Source organism: Syngnathus floridae, chromosome 7 (genome assembly GCF_059516105.1).
Source record: "Syngnathus floridae isolate MCC-2025c chromosome 7, RoL_Sflo_1.0, whole genome shotgun sequence".
NCBI lineage: Eukaryota > Metazoa > Chordata > Actinopteri > Syngnathiformes > Syngnathidae > Syngnathus > Syngnathus floridae.
This window is the reverse complement of record NC_142419.1, coordinates 8,755,667-8,778,030: the sequence shown is the minus strand read 5'-3', so window position 1 is coordinate 8,778,030 and position 22,364 is coordinate 8,755,667. Positions and strand designations below refer to the sequence as shown.

Sequence of the window (22,364 nt, the reverse complement as noted above, 5' to 3'; positions counted from 1 at the left end):
TGGTTTATCCGTGACGTGATGGCACGGAGGAGTCGGCTTGAGGACTTTATAAAAGCGAGCTGCTGTGCGCTCAGTGAGTCACTATCCTCGAAACCAACCCTGTTTAAAGAACCGCAAACCTCTACTTAAAGGTGCACCATGAGCGGGGTAAGACTTAATTACGCGTTTTAACTCATTATTACGCACGGACTTTGCGGCAATGCGCACCGGTGGGAAGCGTCGTTAACGAGTATTATTGATCACTTCCGCTGTGATTGTCGACTCGTTGCTCTTAGCTGTCATGCAATGTTACTTTAAATGATGTTTTACTCACATTTGTAACATGAAATGGGGTGCATTATTCACGTGCGCGCACTTTAGGGTGACGGCAAGGTTTACGCGCAGTTCTTTGCTGCTGCTTTTTACCAATCCACGTAATACTGATCCCAGATTCAACAGTTTTTCCTTTTTTTTTAATTGTCTTTCTGTTTGAATTCCTGGACATATGAAATGAAGGTGACTTAAACTGATGCCGCTTGCTGTCTGTTTTTTATGAATATGATAATTACTTTGAAATCCAATGTCACGAGATGGAAAAGGACGTCCGTCCACCAGATACCAAGTTTTCACAGTTGAAATGGAACCACTTAGTTAATTGTTTTACTCAACAACACCATTCAGGTGAATTACAATTTATTGGACATTTATTTTATTTAATGTTTTAGCAGGTAAGTACATTGAGAACACTTTCTCATTTACATTGACGACCTGGAGGCAAAGTGTGTGAAATGTCTTGCCCAGGGTTGCAACGATATGCGAACATCTTGTGCTTTTGCTGTGCATTCTACTGTAGTGGTGGCTGAAAATGTTGGCTGTGAATGGTTTCAAGGGATATGAGTGTATCTTGTTGCACAAACATCATCATGGAATATTTTTTTTTTGATGGGAGCTCTAGTTCAGCCAGGGAATTGGCTTGTTTGTGTCTGCGTAAACGAATATTTGCGGTTTTGCTGTATGATGCTCGTTCACAATATTAAAGATGGGGTAACTTGAATGATTTATAATGGCTATATGTCATTAGCTACATCTATTCAGTCTAATAGGTTTCAATACAAGAGTGCTAGCAAATAAACTATAGCAAAACACAATCATACTCCTTTTTGATTGACACTGTTCAAAAGATACTGATTCAAAGATTAGAAATGATCAATTATTGCTTAATCTATTATTTGATCATTGAAAATCAGACAATGATGTCCAGTTAAAGCATTGGACCGTAAAATGTGTGTTGGAGCAATTGAGGCAAAATGGTGGGCACTATGTATGGCTGCATAAAGCCAACGGAGTTGACATTGATTTCATCTCATCTAATTTGCTGTCCAAAGAAGTGCAGCATAACGGCAGCCGTGGGAAGTCGAGCTGCATCTATTCTCTGGACATCAATAATGTGCAATAGAACACCAACATTGAAATATGAATTCCGAACATTCAGAGAGATACTTTATTGATTGAGAAAATACACATTGCTTTTACAAACACCTCAGTATTGCAGTTCTAAACTGCAGTATACCACAAAAAGCACAACGTTTGGTATTTAACTATGGAGTGCCTGCCAGATAACCTGACATCTCTAATTCCATTGAGAACAGTTTAATAAGCAGGTAAATTCAAGTTTAAACACATATCTGAAATTGAAAGCCTGATATTTCTGAGCCTGAACTGAGTCTAGTGCAAAGTGGCTGCCCTGCAATTGGCTGGCAACCAGTTCAGTGTGTCCCCCGCTTACTGCCCGAAGTCAGCTGGAATAGGCTCCAGTACTTAAACAACTTAAAACTGGTTTCATCTGGTCTAAAGTCTAATCTGTTTTTTGTCGGCATTGTCAGGTGTGCTCGGAATGTGTAACAGACCACGCCCTAGGTCTGGCAAAATGCCTAGCAAGGTGTAGCATGGTCTGCTAAGTTCCTAAACACAACAAACCAGACTTGCCCCGGCACGAAAATAAAAATGCACCAGTTTTTATGCCCATGTGCGTGCGTTTGTCTATGAAAATAGGACCAAGTATGTAACACAATAGGAAAAAGCCAAACTTTGCCTTTGTTACGTTATCCCCAATTACAATTTAAAAGCACGATGCCTGCGAGCTACTCCAGAAAAGCGACAGCACTTTTGATGGATGGAATAGAGTAAAGTGATACAACAAAAATGTTTTAGCATCCAATTTGCAGTCTTAACTTGTTTAGCAATGATTTGCATGTGTTGCATTTTGTAACCTTTTCGTGCAATTCAAAGAAAAAAATAAAGAAAGAAAGTTCAGGTCAAGGCAAAAGTGGGCTAACGGTACACTGATAGCAACCTTCAGAACAAAGGCAGGTTTAGTTTGGGAGCACAACCCGAGTGGAATATATGATTGTCATCAGCGCAAATGGCAAATGTAGACAACAGCGCACTTCTGCCGCAAGCTGTTTGTAACAAATTGTTCGCTGGGCGGCTTAATAAAAGATGCATACTGGGTGTACACACACACACAACAGGGAGCTGTTTGAATAATTGAATCCCTTTCACCCGCAGCAAAATCGCAAACCTTTGATTTGCCTTAATATGCAAAGTAAAGAGACTCTGCCATTTCCCGTTGATTAATAAAGGTGTTACATTAGAGTGGATATTGTGTGAATGCAAGCGGGATGAGGTGAGAATGAGATGATCGTATTCGTCTCAGCGGTGAAGAGCAGAGTGATGCTGGATGAATGTCTGAAATATGTTTTAGTCTCCAAACATGACCAGAAGATAAAAAAAATGATTGACAAAATTCCGCCAAAACAAAACAGACCCCCGCCCCCATAATTTACTGCAAACTTGAGCCATCTCTCTTTTTTTCCCCTCTCACCTTACATCCTCACCTTCCCCTCTTAGAACCTCCAAATCCATCCTCAACTATAAACCTTCCACCTCTCCCTTCCATCCTAGATTATTAAAATATTCCCTAGTAATATTTGTATGTACTGAATGAAATCAGTCATATTCTCAAATAATCATAAAATGCCATCCATCCATTTTCAACACAACTTATCCTGTTCAGGGTCCCAAGGGGTGCTGGAATCTGGCAAACCATACCCTGAACTGGTCGCCAGCTCGTTGCCCTAACCACACATTTATTACCCACAATCCAGCAATTATATACTACAAGTACATGAATAAATTAGATGGGATAATTGAGCCATGGGCTGAACTTGCCCTTTTACTCAACGTATTCTCTACTGTCTCCTCAGCTCAGAGCTGCATTCAGTATTTTGGCCCATCCATCTAACTAAATAAGGTAATCAAATTAATAGGAACAGCACTCAATAGGATGCAGTGCAGTTACCATGACACATTAATTGACATCTTGTCAAGTGAATACCCCTCTGACAATCCGCATCTTAATAACTTTAATGGTGGATATCAAACGATTTTGCTGTTGTGCCTAAAAAGTGTCCAGGAGTGTAGTTGCACAATATCCCCAAGGTGCATTCTATCTTTACTTTTTAATTATACTCCACTTCCCTCCGCCCCCTAGCCCCCCAGTGTAGTCAACAACTTCAAAAAAGATTAAAAATCCAGAAGAACAAGTCCCTAAAGCTTCTGTCAGCGTGTGTATGTCAAAGCGAAATGAATGAGCTGACAACAGAAAAAATGTCAGTTGCTCCAGATAGTGGAAAATGGCTGACTGGGATGTTTTAATCCCTTTTTCCCCCCTCTGCACCGACAAGAGGTTAAGCTACTGACACTGTTACTAGACATCATAATAACACCGTTGCACCCATTAAGGACTTTCCCTATGAAATTATTTGAAATAACGTTACACAAAATAACATTTCATCCATTAAATTGATCAATCTTGCAATTAAAGAGCCTTTACTTTCCTATTCTCTACAGATGTAATAGAGACAATTATAATAATAACAATAATATAATCTTTATGTATTTTGTGAAGACAGAATTTTCTATACAGCACAGGTATTGAATGGCAACAGCATACATAAGGAAGTGTCTGACGAGTGCTGGATACGTATGTATTTGGAACAGTGGTTCTTAACCTTGTTGGAGGTACTGAACCCCACCACTATTATATGCACATTCACCGAACCTCTCTTTAGTGAAAAAATATTTATTTTCAAATTCAAGACATCAATGTTTATTACTAAATGAGTCATGCATGAACATCACCTTGTTCAACGAACATAACTAACAATGCATGAACTCAAAACAAATTAAATACCTGCAAATCAGTGTGATGTCTGCTGTTGCCTTTGCGACACCAGTACATATATGCGTCGTCACGAATTTACACGATATATCAGGTGTGTTCGGACCTCCGCAGTGCCGAATCTGCCGAATCCCTGAGACAGATTCACCGAACCCTTAGGGTTCAATCAAATCCAGGTTAAGAACCACTGATTTGGAAAGAGAGCAAATATGATGCATCGGGATGATTGCAAATTTGCATACGTTTCGTCTGGACAGACTGGAGACTTTTTAATGATGATTTTGAGACTTTAGAATCAGCCTTGTGTTTGTTTTGTTCTGGCCCCTAATTTAACATACAGACAGGAACCATAAATTTGACAGAATAAGCGATTTAATTTAGTTTAAGCAGCGGCTGAGACTTCTCTAAGTAATTGGACTGAAATCTTTTAGACAGGATGTAAAGAGGGTGTCATTGCATTGATAGTCGGTACAAACCAGGCAAACAGCACATCCTTATAGTACACAAATAAAAAGTACCTCTTTCAGTTAGAGTTTTATTGACCACAATGCACTAATAACGCAACACAGGCAAAACAATGCCAGTGAGTTTGGTTCATTATCCAACAGGGCGTGAGTCCGTCCATTGTTTTCCTCTCTTGTTTGGTCCTCTCTCTGGGTTCAAGCACTTGCTCTCCATTCCATTAAAAAAGTGACATTAGAGGCTTTCACCATCAGCGCCATGAAGTGTTTAATCTACCAAAATGTATCTGAGGATGGAAATCTGCGCAAGATAAGTCTGCCCTCGTCTCTGCCGACTGGCAAAGCCCCAAGAGAAACTGGTGTGTCACTATGTTCAGATGCTAAGCAGCTTTAGAACGTGTTCTGCAGGATTAGCGGACTTTTGTGGATTGTGTCATTCTGTTGTGTCGCGGCCTCCCACGTTGATGGTTGTGTTTTCATTTGCTATTGAACTTGCAGATGGATTCATTCTGGAGAGACTGGTTGAATTTTTAAAACTACTAAAATTGTGTTGTGTTTATTCTCCTTTAGTTTGCATTCATGGTCTTCAATGAGTGAATCAAATGTGGAGATTCCATCGGATTTGAGCTAGCCATACTTGCTTAGCATATTTGGTGGTTTGGAGATTAATACTATTTTGGTGAGTTTCATGGAGTACTCTGTTTCTTTTTTGCACTTCAACAACACGACATGATGTGATTTTGCAATGTTCAAAGTATTTGAAATTTCTAATAGTCTCAAGAACATTTTGTAAAGCTTGGGTCTACCACTTTCCATTATCAAACAATCTGTATTAACTCATCAGTGTTTATCATCATTGATTCCCATCAGGCTGAGTTTAATTACCAATCACGACATCAGCCAACACAGCAAAGAAGATATGAATAACAATGACAAATTAACCTGCAGATTTGAGCATCACTGAAATTGCCGCTATTACACACTGGTGTGTTTTTACACTGCAGCTGAGTCTGGTCACTATTATGGAGCCATATATTCACAAGCTGTGCACACGCTAAGGGTTGGGGGGAGGGGTGTGCCACATGATGTTACTGGGCGGCTTGGTCTGCATGTTGCACAGGCAATCCACAATGTATCGTGAATCAATAAAAGAAATAGGCATCTCTATTAAGCCTGTTACTCAGGTGAAGTGCTTTGGGAGTGCTTCCCCTGCAGTGGGTGATCAATGAAGCTATATTATAGGGAAGCAGCATGCATGATGCGAATATATAAATTGATCCGAATAGATGAATTGGCAGTAAATAGCATAATGCAGTTAAACATTTATGTGTCTAGTATTCCTAACACACTAAAAAAAAATCTCTTCTTTGTTTACTGTACAGATGGCACTGAATGTAAATCACACATTCAGGCGAGTTCAGCAACAGATCGGTCTGCGCACGTTTCAGTCATGTACCTTACAAGTCGAGGAAGCTGCAAGCGTCTGAATTAGCTAAGCGACATTGCTGCTGCATGCTGCAAATTTACCCAGCACAAAATCATTACAGCATCACACCCCAGAGATTGGAGGCTGAAAATAGCACTTCAGAGACTGCGGGGGACTGCAGGGCAAGCTAATAAGTAGGAAAGTTGCAGAAACAGGTTTGAGCCTAAGAGGGTTTGAACGTGAGAACAAGTGGAAAGATGTCAGCGGACGCATTTGCATACCTTCACTCATCACCAAGCCTGCCCCAGTAAATCTGAAGATTATAATTTTGTGCAACCTTTCTCATCTTAAGTCTCATAGTGAATTTAGTTACATAAGAGTAACTAATGCACAGATGCTGACACAGAAAAATAGATTTCATAGTGTAAGCTGGAGAAAGATTTGTTTGGAGGATTTTTGCAGCCATACATATAAAGAGGGTTATTCTCGGACCACTCTGAGTGTGGCTGCTACTGTGATGTTTTCATAATTGTTTTGGTAAACAGGCTCCATTGATTCTAATGTGATGCTTTTTAGTGCACACAATGAAATAACTGTTTGCATATTAATTGGAAAAAATAAATCCTGCTCTGAGCGCATCGTCAGAATTGAGAAAGTTCACTCCAGCTTGCAAAGACAGAAATCCAAGTACAAGCTCACAAGTTATTGGGTGGTTGAGAAGGAGCAGGGTAAGACTAAAAGGGTAATCAAACCCAACTCAGTAAAACAGGGTTAGCCAAGGTTATTTGGATGTCGAAGTCATTCGTTTTGTAGCAAAAGAAATGTTTCAATCACTTCACTGGTTTCTTTCATATCAAACAAAGTGTTTTAGGTTCATTACCTGACATGTTTCGGCGGTTTCTTCCGCCTTCATCGCGGAAGAAACCACCGAAACATGTCAGTTAATGAACCTAAAACAATTTGTTTGATATAAAAGAAACCAGTGAAGTGATTAAAAAAAGGAGAAACAAGATGAACTTAGTACAATTAAATGTTTCAATCGTCGCAACAATGTTTATCTTCGTAGACAAGAACCATAGAACTTTAGCTATTTGGTTTATATTTGAGCTCACACATAATTTAACACGATATTTTACCAGTGGCAAAATTCTTATGTTGACGTAACGAAAGGTTTGTCACTCTTTGGCCATTAATGGCCATGGAAGATCTCATCTGCTCAGGCCAAGATTGACCTCTACATGACTTGACAGTTGCAGTTCTTTTAGCTTTTGAGGAAATGGTTTTGTGACACACTTTCAATAAATGTCGAGGAGATGACGTGAACATGAATGATTACGGTCTAATACTGCTTTTTTTAAGCTTTTGCGTTTGGGGGGCTGCCAAGTTGCACTGTTGAAATGAAGTCCATTTAATCTATTTCCACATCCATCAATCTACTTTGGTCAAATACACATTATTTATGACGAATCCCTATTTCAGTAGCATCTCACTACCCCGAGAAGCTTTTCTGTGGGGTTTTGCAGCAATTGTGAACATCTCTGGTGTGGAAGGACGGGCAGAGGACAGCTTCATCATCATCACTGCTCATAATTAGTCTCTTAATTTGAACACCTTGCTCCTTGCAGTTCATTCCTGGGCTCTCCTGCCGCTTGGCCCACAAAAGCAGACGGGAGCGTTATCTGGGTCGCATTGATGTCACGTGGACCTACGCACAGCTGATGTCCGCCTGGAACTAGATGGCAGCACATAGCAGACTAACTGCCAACAGGCGAGCCTTTCAGAAGGGTCAACATCGCTGATCCAGATGGAGTAGCTGAAGCCAAAACATCTATCATTGCTTGATGCCAACTTTGCTTATGAATCAAATATTGCAGATTAACCAACTAAGAAGCTTTCACAGCCTATTGATTCTTTAATGCTCTCATCTTCTTATAAACAGGAAGTGAGTACATGAGAATTTAGTGTGGACATGGTAAATGTTTTTGGCAGAACTACAACAAAATGTAGTTTTTGTTCTCCTCCCATCATTTTTTATGGTCTCTGTACCACAATTTCAACATGAAATCCATATTATGGCATCATCAGTGTGTCCAGCTCAAGTTGTTGCCATGCAACACTGAGCCGTAATTCAGCAATGGCCATAATAATGTTTATGTGCCTTGGGAGGAGAGGAAATAAAAAGAGGCAAAGATAATTGCTCCTATTTGTGGTTGTTGAAAAGGGGGCCACCTTGGGGAGCCAGAGCCGGAGGTGAGAAGCGTCATTAACATTTCCTTTCGCCAGCGAGGGTGACAACTGCAGATCTCTCCTGGATTAGTCAAATATCATGAGATTTAAGTTGCCAATGATGGTGGAGGTTGCCTGGTGAAAGGGCCGAGTCAGACGGGCTTCAGTATACGTTAATATTAATTTGATAACATTGTTTCACAGAGCAACAGTTTTAGACATTAGACACATTGTAAAGAAATATTTAGTTAACTTCCACTTTGAGATGATTTTCCTCTTCCAACTTTACTTCTCCCAAAAGGTTGACCTATTGCTTTAATCACTACAAACAAGCACTTGTATAGCTTTTCCACAGATTGGTTTTATTGTTCCTTAAATAAAAAACAAGTGAAGGACCTCATGATTAAAAGTGTGTCAGTGAGAATCACAGTAACTGGCATCTGTAAATTGACTGGCTGATTGAACCTGAAGCCATCCTGATTCCTGACCGTGCACAACTTCATCTCTCCTTCGCCTTCTGCGTTGTTAGGTACCACCATCACCACAATCGCAAATAGAGGAAAGTAATCCCCAGACGCTAGCAAAGCTTGCACTAATGAAAGAAACACCATAAAATGTAATCTCGTCAATTTCAAGGCTCATTAAGTTGTGTAACAGACGGGGAGTTTGAAAAAATAATTTGACGAGTCAAAGTAATGTATTTTCTATGCTTCTCGCTCTCTCTTCTTCTCTGTGGGAATTGCTGTGAATTAAAAAATAGTTTCCAGCTAGTATTCAAAGGAAAGAAAGAAAAAAAAAACTTTTATTGAACAGGCACAGTTTGTAAGGCTCCGTTCAGGCACTTTGATCAGTCTCCATGGTTGCATGACAGTCGGCCTGCCTTGCTTTCTTGAGGCGGGTTTATACACAATGAATTTTCACATCTTAAGTGATTTTTGAAACGTGAGAGCCCTCACACATTTTCAGGGAAATAAATAATCCATGTGTTCTTACTGCTCTAATTGTGTGATAGCCGACACAGCCCATCACACTCATTTGTCGGCTATGGTAAATTTCCTTCCCATCACACTCATTTGCCGGCTATTGTAAATTTCCTTCCCAAATCAAACTAGAGGATTGTCAATGTACCAAGATTGACCTGTAAGAGGCATCGCGGTGCCATTGAAACTACCGGAAAATATAAAGAAGAAGAAAGTGTCACCTTCCAATTGTGCAATCTGTGACTCAGCTGAACTTGGTGGTGACTACTCTCATAAAAGTTTGATGAAGATTGAAGAACAGGTTTAGCATTTAGTAAGACTGGATAATGACTCAGTGTCATCTTTCCGAGGCAACCGACAATTGGGCCTTTGTTCACTTTGATCAGAAGCGTCAAAATAATTATTAAATTTGGCCTGTGTGTACCTTGCTTTCTAAATAATTTTGCCATAACTCTCCTCAGCCTGAATCACTTAGAAATGGCCAGCTGGTCCACACACAACTTCTTATTTTAAAGTGGATCATTAAAAGAATATATACAGTTCAGCTAAAATTATATCATAGTTGAATTCAATTCATTCCTCTGTACTTATTGCAGTTGAATGTCTATTACAGAATAAAGATGCAAGGGGGAAATTCATACTTACATGTGTTCCACCTGCTTGCAACACTAAAATAATAAGAACTCCTCTACACTACTTTCTCTTCTTGAATTTAACAAATAGAGGAGGATGTAAAAAAATTGCGGCATGGACTTATTGATCCAGCACTGATTTAGCACAGTTTCACGATACCCTGTGGCCTTCGTGGCAGTATGCTTTATGTAACAGCCAATGCGGCTCACGCAGATAAATGTGAGTTGAAGCTTTTACACACGGAGTGCTTGTAGTGAAGGGGTGCTTGCAGACTCACTCCCACTGTGGTGAAGATGAGCAGGCTGCTTCTGAGTAGATGAAGAGGCAGCAGCAGAATGAAGGGAGTTTTAACATAGTGCCTTTTCGTGCACCCACCACACTCTGGATGTCACCTTTTTGAGCGTGAGAGCGACACATCATAGTGAACAATGCAATTTGTCACTGTCATGGAAACAAGACATTTTGAAGCGCACCAAGATGCACTTACTATATGTTGCTACGAAACCAAGGACATTTGGGTTTTTTTTTACATTCATAGTCCGTTTTAAAATTTTGCCTTTAGACATCAGCACAATGAATTCAAAATAAAATAATCAAGATACGACTAAAGTGAAGACTCTCGTTGTGGTGATTTCCAAAACAAAATATTTTATTCAGGAAAATAAGTATGTATTTTTGGGTTGTTTAATAATGTTAAGGCCAATTGCCCATCCCCCAAAAGACACACAGACATGTTAAGGAGTACCTTAAGTTAGCTTCATCTGCTCCTATTGTTTACACACAATATACGTATACATTCAGTTGGACGAATGATGCTTGATCTGTGGATATGTGTGCATATTCTTCATGATGTGCATTCGAGTGAACGTGCACTGAAAATGTGATGTCTTTTGTGCTTCAGTGCACTTAACAAATCAAACAAACAAACATACAAACAAACATAAAGGTCATCTGCGGATGGCAGCTTCTGTCTACTAAGAATGGGAAAGATAAAATATATTCACATATTCTCTGATGTACAGCATGCATGCAGTACAGCATATGCAGACTGCATATATAATTTCAAATTCTGCTTGACTCGTCTGTGTGTGTGTGTGTGTGTGTGTGTGTGTATGTGCCCTTTTATTTGCTTTATTTGTGTGGTTTCATATTTCAACCTTAATTGAGAGCCCAGAGGTACAAATTCTCAAGAAGGCATGCTACAGTCGAATGCTGTGTGTGTGTGCGTGTGTGCGCATGTGTGTGTGTGCGCGCACGTGTGTGTGCATGCGTGTATTACCTCAATGCACTTCCTGTCCCTCAATGGCCGTTCATGATAAACGAGAGGTTCAAGTTGAATCTCACTGCTCTCCATCACCCTCATCAGTGTAATTACAGGTTTTTCCTCCACTTGATTGGTTTTGAATCCACACACTTATTTGTTCCTCTCACAGATTGTGTGTGTGTGTGTGTTTGTGTGTGTGTGTGTGTGTGTGTGTGTGTGTGTGTGTGTGTGTGTGTGTGTGTGTGTGTGTGTGTGTGTGTGTGTGTGTGTGTGTGTGTGTGTGTGTGTGTGTGTGTGTGTGCGTGCGTGCATTCGTCTGACAGGTGAGCTGATTTGTTGACCAGTGTGTGTATGTGTGTGTTTAGAGCATTTCCCCACTCAGTAATCTTGCTCGTCAAGTTGCTGTTGTGGCAATTTACACTTGGCTCAGTCCCAGAGGTGGTGAGGCAGAACGCTTCCTTCTCCCTGCTGCCCTGTGTGATAGGTCCTCAGCACCTCAGTGCATAGAACATGTATACCCTAAACTAAATGACCTCAAGTTACGGCTTGTTGAGACGATAATTGCAATATCTTAACCCTGCTACAATCTGCTCATGCTTTATTAGATACAAATATGCAAAGGAAATGTTTGTTAAAACAAAGTCCTCAAGTGATCTGGACCAATACTTTCAGTAACGTTTGTGTTTGTCAGTTGGTTTCACCCAATTTCATTTGGTTGTGTGTCTGGTGCATCTGTTTAAATGAAGTTAATATTTATGTCCAGAGTTCCAAGGTTCTTGCTTTTTTTCCCCCCTGCATTTCTGTCTATAATAGACAGATAGACACAAATGGACGGACGGATGGATGGATGGATGGATGGATGGATGGATGGATGGATGGATGGATGGATGGATGAACAGACAGATGAACAGACGTATGGACAGATGGAGGAATGGATGGAAGTATAGAATGTTGGGAAGCAGGACCCATGTCATCCCTTGAGGCTGTGTCCTCTCGAGCCCCGTTCAGCAAGTGCTTGCCAGGAGCAAGGGACTGGCAATCAGTATCCGAGCGAGGGAAAACATTTCCAGTAGATTTTATTCATCATATCGAATTTTGAGTCGTGCATTATCAGGTCCTTCACCTAGACCTATTTGCCTTGGGTGACCCTTCGAGGGGACTAGAGACCGCAACAATTTAGCTCCTGGGATTATTATTATACGCAAACTTCTCCACCATGGTAAGGAAGAAGAGGCTTAATATCATTGATACAATTATCATGAACTGACTGACTAAATCATAAATTACACACACATTTCATTTCCTCTTGTGATGTTAAGAATGATGGTTGACAAGTGAATGTAACCAACAAGAAAATGAAAAATCTAATCAATTTAAAACGGGCATTGATGTGCATTCACAAAAAGAGGATGCTTTCAAGCTTATTCCCCTCTTTTCTTCCTTCTGCCATCAAAGTGCAGCTCACGCTATTTGAAATGCATTGAAAGTGTTGAATAAATAATGTCGAGAGACAAGCTGAGAAAAGAGGACAAATACTATGATGCCTTTTCGTTTCCTCCGCTATTAAAGCCTTGACATGAACAAATAGGACACCTTCGAACAAATCAGGTAATTACAAAGACCTGGTTGCAGTGAGCGCTTCTGAGGCACCAAAGGCTCAAGCACACATTGCGCTCCAATGGAATCATTTCCTGTTTGGTTATTCTTCACATCCCCTAGTGTGTTCCTTGTATCGAACCTCAGAGATATTATTTTTGTTATTTAGAACCAGAAGATGAAGAAGTATTCAATGCATTCAGCTGCTTTCCTATTTTAATTAGAAGAAATGAATAAATACATTTACTTCTTTTGCAGCAAAAGAATCATAAACAAATACTTCCAAACTGGAATTTTTTTTTCTGATTGAAGGGCATTTGAAGCAATGGGAAAATCATTTTTGTCTTGAACATTAGAAGTTTTTGACTGAAGAATTAGAACACCCACTGTTCTTGCTCCTTGCCACTTCACCCTTCCTTTGCTGTTTTCTTTTCTCTCCAGATGAAGAGTTTTTAGTCATCAATTTTCCATTGCTAATGCTTTTATGAGTTAATCTTAAGGGGATAGGGGCAGTATTGATCCTGCTCTGTCATCAGTGATCCCACCAAACCTGTTAGGTTGAAACCTGCCGGCCAAACTGCTATAAATAGTCCACATTGGTGATGAGAAGAGAGACAATTTAATTGGGTGAAAGCTTGATTCGATTCCACCGATCAACCATTCATTGATAAATCACACCACCAGCTGTATTGTTGGTTCAGTTGTAGTGAATTTTACATGACAATTGCAATTTTGTTGAAAAATGCATTGGTTGCAGGGTAAATTTGTTTGCGAGATGTGGTTGTGAAGATAGATGGTCTATCAAAGCATTTGTAAACACATGCTCAGGGACATCACTTTAGAGAAATGGATAACTGATGCTGAATTATTTAACAAGTGGCAGATGCGAAGGAGAAGCAAACAGAGCAGAATGTGATGCAATCACGTATATATTGTACTATGGAGTGCTTGGTCTGCAAAACAAGTGTAATCATTGCTGTTTATTTTCTGGTAAAACAAGACAGATAAATTGGAAATATACAGTCTCAAGAAATTCGACAATAAATTAACTTCACATACATACATACATACATGTAATCTATGCATCTACATGGTGGGTTTAGTGAACGTTTCCTGAAGATAACATTGGGTTATATTGACACAGTTGTCATGGAAAAATTTTAAGTGCTTCTAAAGATACTGTTTGCAAAATTGCACAAAAAAGTAAAAATTCCAATGAAACTTTGTAAAATGGTAGGTGGGTGGTCCCGAAACTATGGGCCAAGGAAGAATCTATTAAACATTGCTGAGAATCTGGAAAAGGACATCAATGGAATCATCCATCCCCAGAGTCAAGCGAGCAAGACCTGAGTTTTTTCCATTCTTCACAAATGTTCAAGAATGACTGTTGCTTGAATGTGTACAGGTTTATTTCAGCTTTGAGGGGAAAACAATAGTGTTTACCAAATGATTCCTCTTTCTCTCTGCAGAGGCAAGGATCTGGGCCTGCAGCTGGCAACAACAAAACCTCCGGAGGACAAGGTAAGCTGCAGTCTCATTCCTGAGGTCAAAACACAGCAAACTCTCTGCAGCATCTAATAATGAAGGGCATCGCGAGGCACACTTTATTTGTCACTTTGTGTACACCGTAAATGCAGGTTACAAGAGGTTCACTGCAACTTCAATTCTTGATTGATTTTAGACTGATATTCTTTTTTTAATCAAAGTGCAGGTAGACAGATTATCATCTTAAAAATATGTTTATTACAGCACCTCATGAGGGAAGCCACTTCCATTAGATTGTAAAAAGGTTTACTGTGTTCCCTCCCACAATGGTGCACAAGGGCACAAGTTTTTCTAAACATTTCTCTAAATCAAAGCAATAACTGGCAGATTGCAAGAAGACGGCGAGGGAACGTCAGCCAATGATTAAATGAGGCGAGCGGATAGAGTGGAAAGAAGGATAAGTCCACCGGAGTTTGTAGGACGTGATGGCTCATGTATTCAGGATGAGCTTTTAAAGGCAGACGTCCAATGATTGACAGTAACAAAGGCTGAAGGACAGCTGCCATCACACACATGCACGCACAAACACATCACACACACGCACGCACGTTATGGGACTAGAGGCCTTGCCATCAGATCTGATTACAAATTGACCACAGCAGAGTGTCACATCCATGTCAACATGGCAGCAACATACAGTGCACAAATTTGAAAAAGAGCTCATCTGTCACTTCCTGGTAATACGTTGTCCCCTGAAGTTCAGGTGGTGTGAGCGAGAGCAGGGGAGCTGCGCCATCCATCAGCAGGCTACTGTGAACGCTGTTATTTATTTAAAATGACACATTGTTCAGCAAAATAAATTCTGCATCTATTGGAATTTTCAGCCAATGTTGGCCTCTCTCATCTTACTCTGAAATAACCTTTGTTGGTATATGTTGCTGTGCTTTGCAGCTTTCTCATAAATCATTTTGAGCTATAATGGTTGGACTCACTTGGGTAGAATAATGCAAACATCAGGAGACAAAGACGAGATGACCCTTAGCTCTAAATCCCCTGATGAGAGTATGCACGATTAGACCGAGATTTACCCTATTTGCTCAAGCCCGGAGGAGCAAAAAAAAAAAAAAAAAGATTTCACCAACCATGTTTACTGTTAATCTCTCAGTCAATACACAAAAGCAGAAGCAAAATAAACCAAGTCATCGACTGCTATTATCTTTTGTAATTTAGCGTGCTGCAAATTACAGCAGTGATTTAGAATGTGCCGCTTCCCCATTTGTACAATAAGAATGATAATCCTTCTATGCAAACAGGAGAAAACAATCTCTGCGGCTGTACATAAAAAGTAATTTGGGTGGATATAATACATATGTTTTCTGTATTTTCTATACTTTTTTATTTATTGTTCCTATATGGTTGCTAAAGCCAGGACACACTTTGCACTGGTAGGGCACATATTAACAAATGGTTTTGAGTCCCATTTACACCTTTCGACAATCCAATGTCTTTAATGGACCTAAAATACATGTTTTGCAATGCGGGACAAAGCTTTTGTCCCGTGCAAACACACTCAAGCACTGGGAGAACATGCAGACACAGACGTGCCACAGTATGATGCCCAATTCCAGTCAGAAACTCCGAAGAGCTTAGAGCTTAATGTTAATGTTCTTTGCATTCAGTGAAAGAAGAAAAGCAAAGGTCTTTTGTATCCAGTATAAGTTTACTGTTTTAAGAGTGGGAGGATGAGGAGTGGTATTAATGACTGCGGTTGTGGCTCCAACTAACTCCACGCCGTCTCAAGCAGAGTTCATCTTTCCAAACAACCTCTCTCACAAGCTCAAGGACAGTAGCACATATAAATGTATTCATACTTATTTTAACGGGGAATACTCAAGTGAGTGGACACAGTCACAGTACATGACCCCCAGTCCCACAGCAGGGCTGTTTGCCTCATTATAGAAATATTGGGAATCACCAGGATGGCAAAGATTACTTTGCAAAAGTGAATCCAATGGATGCAGTGGAATGCCTGAAGAAACACTATTTCAATCCAGCTGCTTGTATCTCTGGGGATGTTTGGTGCTGTTGAGATACACATGCACACAACACAACGTATTTGAAACAATTTGTTAAAATAAGGACATGGATGGGGAACATTTATGTGGTTAATGATGCTTCCGGGATCATATTCCTCCATTTCACTGCTGTCACTGACATTTTTCTCCTTATAGTCCCATAAAATCTCGATTAACCTTCATTTACATCTTTTTGTATGATCACTTTTTTAACATCTCAACATCCATAGAGGTTGACTACAGTAACAGGCCTATTTTAAGCAAGTAAGGAGAAAGAACAGTGAACACATTGACATTGTCAGAAAACTAAATTCCTAAAATCTACTTAAGTACAGTAAGTATTTGTACTTTACACTATTCGTACTTTCCACTGACACCATTGTCATATGGCATACAGCCCGAATCTGCTCACAAGAGTAATAACTCCTCCTCCACGGTTCTGAATAGACCCAGGAATGATTCGACTTAGCTCACCTTTAGAGATCAAAGTTATCCTTTTTTTTATAAATAGATTGCAGTGGGCTCTCAGCGATGATGACCCAATTCCTGCATCCTTTTTTAATTAGCTTTACTGTACTCGGTTGTTGCTATGCTGAATACATCAAGGGTATGGAGGCATTCACTGCTCTTTTGAGTCTTTGAACACACCACATTCAGTCCATAGGTTGTGCATCCACCCGGAAAGCCAAGTAAAAGTTGACACAGTGTGAGCAACCAAGCCTGCAGTAGTAATCAATATAGTGTGTGTATGCGTGTATTGATTGCTGCAGGTGTCTCTCACACATACTGGCACTTCAAGGGTTTTGGAGGGCGTATGTTTTCTCATGCTGACTTTCAACTAGAGACACACAAAAACTGGCTAGCTACAGTGTGTATACCAACATAATTGTGCATGCACTCAAAGTGCTTTACATGGATTAAAACCAAGCTCTATTCTTACTCTCTAACTGTCTTACTGTCTTTTTACCCTTTAATTAACAACACACAATGCAAATGGACGTTGCATGGATGTTGTGGGAGTTAAAAACCTTTCAACAATATTTATTTGAACACAAATAGTGCAGCAACACTTGCAGGCAGACAGTTCAATAATAATCATGGGTTGCTTTATGAGAAATGATGAATTTGTGCAGCTTCATCTTTTCTTTGTGTTCCATCATGAAACTCACATGTATCATATCTGTATTAATTGTCCCCTGGTGGCTAAAGGATGAACGCTAGAAGGAACAGCACAGTATCTGTCGAGTTAAAGGATGAAAACTATATGAAAATGTTTAATTATTTACATTCTATTTAACTATGTCATTTCTCTATGATGTCACACATTACATTCCTGAAGATTGTTATTTTTATTAAAAACACATTTAATTTGGTTGTGGGTGTTTTAGCATTTCCATTCATTTGAATGGGAAAAGAGTTGACATACGAGTGACATTAGTTACAACTGTGGTCATGAAACGAAATAACTTGAAAGTCAATGTCGCACTATTTTTAATTTTTTTCTTAAAATTAAAGTTTACCAAAAAAAGAGTTTGAAGAACATCTAATAAAAGATTGTCCAAGAGCTTCCCCTGTACAGTACACTTGATCGTCAAATATACTGTCTGACTATAAGAACTGTGTTTAAATGGGAAGCCTGCATTTTGCATTTGGCTCAACATTACAGGAACTATGAATAAATCCCATAAAGCAACCCCTAAAGCTGAAAATAAATGCCCTCTCACTATCTAAAACCTTGCATTATATTACTTGAAGATAAATTTTGACTTTCCAAATCTGTCTCACTCGTGTCAAGGTCTGTAAGGCTTTCTTTTATGCGTCTTGCCCCCCCTCACTACCACCACCCACCTACCCATGGCTCAACTGCTTTTAAAGCAGTGAAATCAATAAGGAGTCCCACATTTCACACCTCTCCAGAGACACTTTTAAAAGACATTCTGAAAGACAGCCAAGCGAGCATGGCCTTACCATGTCACTTGTGAACCCATTTCATCTACACAACTCTCCAGAAAAATTGGCACCAAACTGGCAAGTCATGCCTAAAGTAAATCCTTAAAGCCAAACATCTCCCGGTGCATAGATTCCAGCGGATATCATCGAAGCGATAAATAAATAAATATAGCCCCCTTCATAGAAAAGCGGGAAGGAATCCAAATAGCCCTCTGACAGCCGATTTACACGCTCATTAGGTAAAGACAGGGACACTGATGGTCCTGCCAGAGGTAATAGCGTGATCGTCTGTGCTGGGGGCAGAGACGCACATCCTTCGAGTGAGTGCCATCTATCATTGTCACTGAGTGAGACAGAGTGAGAACTTACCTCAGCTGAGCCTTTGTCAACATGATATGCACATGAAAGTAGAACTATAGAGCAAGCAGTAACGCAACAAAAATTCTAATTCAATCCAAAATCTCAGAAAAGAAAAAAAATGCCTCAGAAATCAAAGACTTACTATCTAAGCCTATGTGACTGAGATTTCATCTTTTGTTTTGCATTTTATTTGAACATGGAAAAGTGCCATTGGTGGCAAAGAGGCGTGTGATGGTAACCATCGAACCAAAAATGAAATTTTACCAGACGAACACCTAGGAAAAAGGCGGACCAATGTGTGAGAGTGCAACGAGGCAATTGCCTACTGTGATTGGATAATGGGTGAAAAAAGGTGGGATTAGAATTATTAGGCAAATTTGACTTAAAAATGAGTCCAACTCTTTGTGAAGAAATGGTTATGGTGAAAAAAAAAGGCAGGAAATTCTGGTTTTGGGATGAATGGCTACACATGATCAGTACAGGTATGTCTTGTGTTGTCACAGTGAAGGGCATGGCTCAATAGTCAATGCTTTCATCTGAGACTCCAAACAACCATCATTGGAACAGTGGAAAATCCAATAGCAATTATGTCACATTAGAATCTTGTCCTGACACGGGGATTAGTGACTCGCCCTTGAGAAGCAAGAAAAAAGGAGTTGTGACCAGCCATGAGGGATCGGGGGGATTAGCTACATTGTCAATGCACAAGCAGGTTCGTTATACCGCCCTCTGTGGATTTCACTGGCTTCTGCTGTTTGTTGCTTCCTAATTAGTCAGTCAGGATCTTGTAACGCACATGAGGCACGATCATTGTGGAGCAAATATGCTAGATCGAGGGTCATTTTCCTTGGTTCTGCTTCATGGAGCTGCAAACTGACAGATGTTTCAACCTCAGCGGAATTCACAGTGTAAATGTTAGTGTGCCGTGACCTTAAAAGCCCCATAGAGCCCAGTTACTTACACTGACATATGTGCTCTGCTCAACCAATAATGGGAATTGATGACATTTAATTGGTGCCGAGGTAATTGCAGATTACAGTCCTCGTTATCATTCATCTGTATGGATGCCAGATCAGTTGTCTGTGGGGAGTGTCAAAAGTTTACAATTTCCACAAAGGTTTTCTTTGTCAATATGTGCAAAAATTACCTATTTATAAATTCAAACAGATGCATTGGCCCCGCATGTGAGCATGATGCAAGCTCAAAGCGAGTCTGCATCTGAATTCTATTCGTCAGACACAACACAGAATTTAACATCCACCTAAACTTTAATGAATTCAAAAATCCATTTGGTTTAATGCATTATTAAAGCCAGCTTTAAATTCCTTACAATGCGTATTATATAATACAGGATATAATATAATACCGAAATATATTTTGTGTAGATGCATGAGTATGTGATACAGATCATGTGTTATTCATTTTTATGCCATGCCTTTGAAAAGAAAATAAGCCTACATTTTTTTCTTTTGGATTGAATTATTTGGCAGTTTTGGGGGGATTACAGTTATGGCGTCTTGAGCAGAGTTTTCAGATGATTAAATGCTTTTCATTAATCTTTGCTATGTCCTTTGACCTGAGAAACAAAGTCCATTGTGATGACATTGGACCTTTTGTGTGGTATTTCAGGGTTCTCTATGCAAAGCCACTGTTGTGTGTTAATTTCAATGGAAGGAACAGAGTTCATATATGTCACTTCAGATACTGTAGTTCATTAAAAATACATTTACGTCAACATTTTCATCACACTTGAAGAACTCTTTAATAAGAAATTAATGATTACATACATTAACGTGAAATGAGTTGAAAGCTCGGCTGCATGACAGCACTGTTAAATGATTCATACTGTGACTCACTCAGATGCATTATTGCATTCTGTAGTCCATTTTCACCTTTGTATTCACAATTCAAATATCGTACGAACGTTCCATAGACCTTAGTGTCCAAAATGTAGAGTATGACACAACTTATTTATTCATTTATTTATTTATAATACAATAGAATACATTACAAAAGTGTGTGTATATATGTATGTATATGTATTTACGTACTATATATGTGCACACTATAATATAGCGTGTCTATTTAGTGACTATATAGATATTAGATAATCCATTCTCATGGATGGATCACTTAATCACACTTAATCATTCTGTGAGAGGTGGCATCCCTTTCCAAATATACATATATCACTCCTTTTGTTTTCCTATCCAGATGCATCCAAGGCGGACGTCCCGGAAGACTTCGACATTGATATGGAAAACCCAGAGACTGAGAAGGCGGCCGTAGCCATCCAGTCGCAGTTCAGGAAGTTCCAGAAGAAGAAACGTGATGAGAAGTCCTAGTTGGCGGTCACTGTGACCACACAGTGACATTTGCATGTGTCATACCTGTTTGAACTCCACTAGTTGTAATGGAGTTTTGGGGAAGGAGAAGGAATGCAATAGCCTGTTAAACCTATGTCTGTGAAAGAAAAAAAACACATTCTATCATTACAGTCATATTTATTAATAATCAACTGCTGTATTTGGAAGTAAATTTGAGAAACTGATTTTTTTCTCGTTGTATTTGTCTCTTAGATCATGAAGTAGTATTTGTGATGGGATATGTTTTTGTTCTCATCCCAGCCTCAATAATTCCCAAATGACTCTATATTGTGTTTGTCGATGGAGCAAAAGGTGTGTTAGAGTGATGATGGTTTTAGTAAAATTAGCCTGCATCCCATTCTAGCAGATGATTTCACTATACCCGCATGTACACACTGAATGAATAAAGACTGTTTGGTGAACAAGTGCCCAGTGTGTGTATAATATGTATTTCGACTATGTACTAAACCAGAATATCACTATGATGCAAATTTGATTCCCACCCACTGCCGGTGGGGGAACACATTGTACCAAGCAACACTTTACATTCTGACAGTAATAAGGTAGTAGATGACAATATCTAGCCTTTCTTCTTTACAAACAAACACAACAGACAGGAATCTCTGCCCGGCTAATGAGTAACTATTTACATCATGCTAGAATAAAAAAAAAACCAAAATATTGTAACTAAAACAGAGTCATTTAAACAACAGTCATACATTACAGCATAGATACATAGCCCAACACATTTGATTAAAAATAAATACTTAAAAAAATAAATGAATAGATGGATAAATAAAGGAATAGATGGATGGATAACAAATAAATAAATACATAAATAAATAAATTTCCAAAGGCTTTAAAGGCCAAAGATGAAGACACTTTGGTGAGAATGTGAAAAGAAAAGTAAGGTGACAGGCATAACAATAGCTGGAGGAATTCAAATTCCCCGGCAATGGACCCAGTGACCGAACTGATCAACCAGATAAGATTCCACCTACACCTCACATTTATAGCTCAGATTTTGACGTGGTAATTATAAATAGCAAAGCTTTTGGACAAACCTTGGCTGAATCTCCTCCTTTTTAAATTTGCTGACCTTCTATATGTAGAACCACTGCCTGATTCCTACTGAGCACTTTAGCTGTAGGCACTTTAAAAGCATTGCATAGCCTTTTCATAAAGGTCGTGCATATTTAGCTCATGCTTACTTCAAATGGATTCCTCTGATATTGTAAGCCAGATATAGTATTGTCAACTTTTTTTTCCTGCATTTGAGTGCTCCACTTGGGTTGTGTTTAAATGAGCCAGTTGTAGCTG

At 39.4% G+C, this 22,364-nt stretch overlaps 1 protein-coding gene and 1 long non-coding RNA gene across 2 annotated transcripts; both read left to right on the top strand.

The window, feature by feature from the left end:
• On the top strand, nucleotides 1–21,471 carry pcp4b (Purkinje cell protein 4b). Its single transcript, XM_088381608.1, has 3 exons — nucleotides 1–147; nucleotides 14,278–14,329; nucleotides 20,893–21,471. The coding sequence occupies exons 1-3, from the start codon at nucleotides 139–141 to the stop codon at nucleotides 21,021–21,023; spliced, it is 192 nt and encodes a 63-aa protein (XP_088237734.1). The 5' UTR covers nucleotides 1–138; the 3' UTR covers nucleotides 21,024–21,471.
• Nucleotides 4,439–8,768, top strand: LOC148395048 (uncharacterized). The gene is made up of 2 exons (XR_015859565.1): nucleotides 4,439–5,362; nucleotides 7,735–8,768. It is a non-coding gene; the product is annotated as an uncharacterized LOC148395048 (long non-coding RNA).
• Nucleotides 21,472–22,364: the final 893 nt, after the last annotated feature.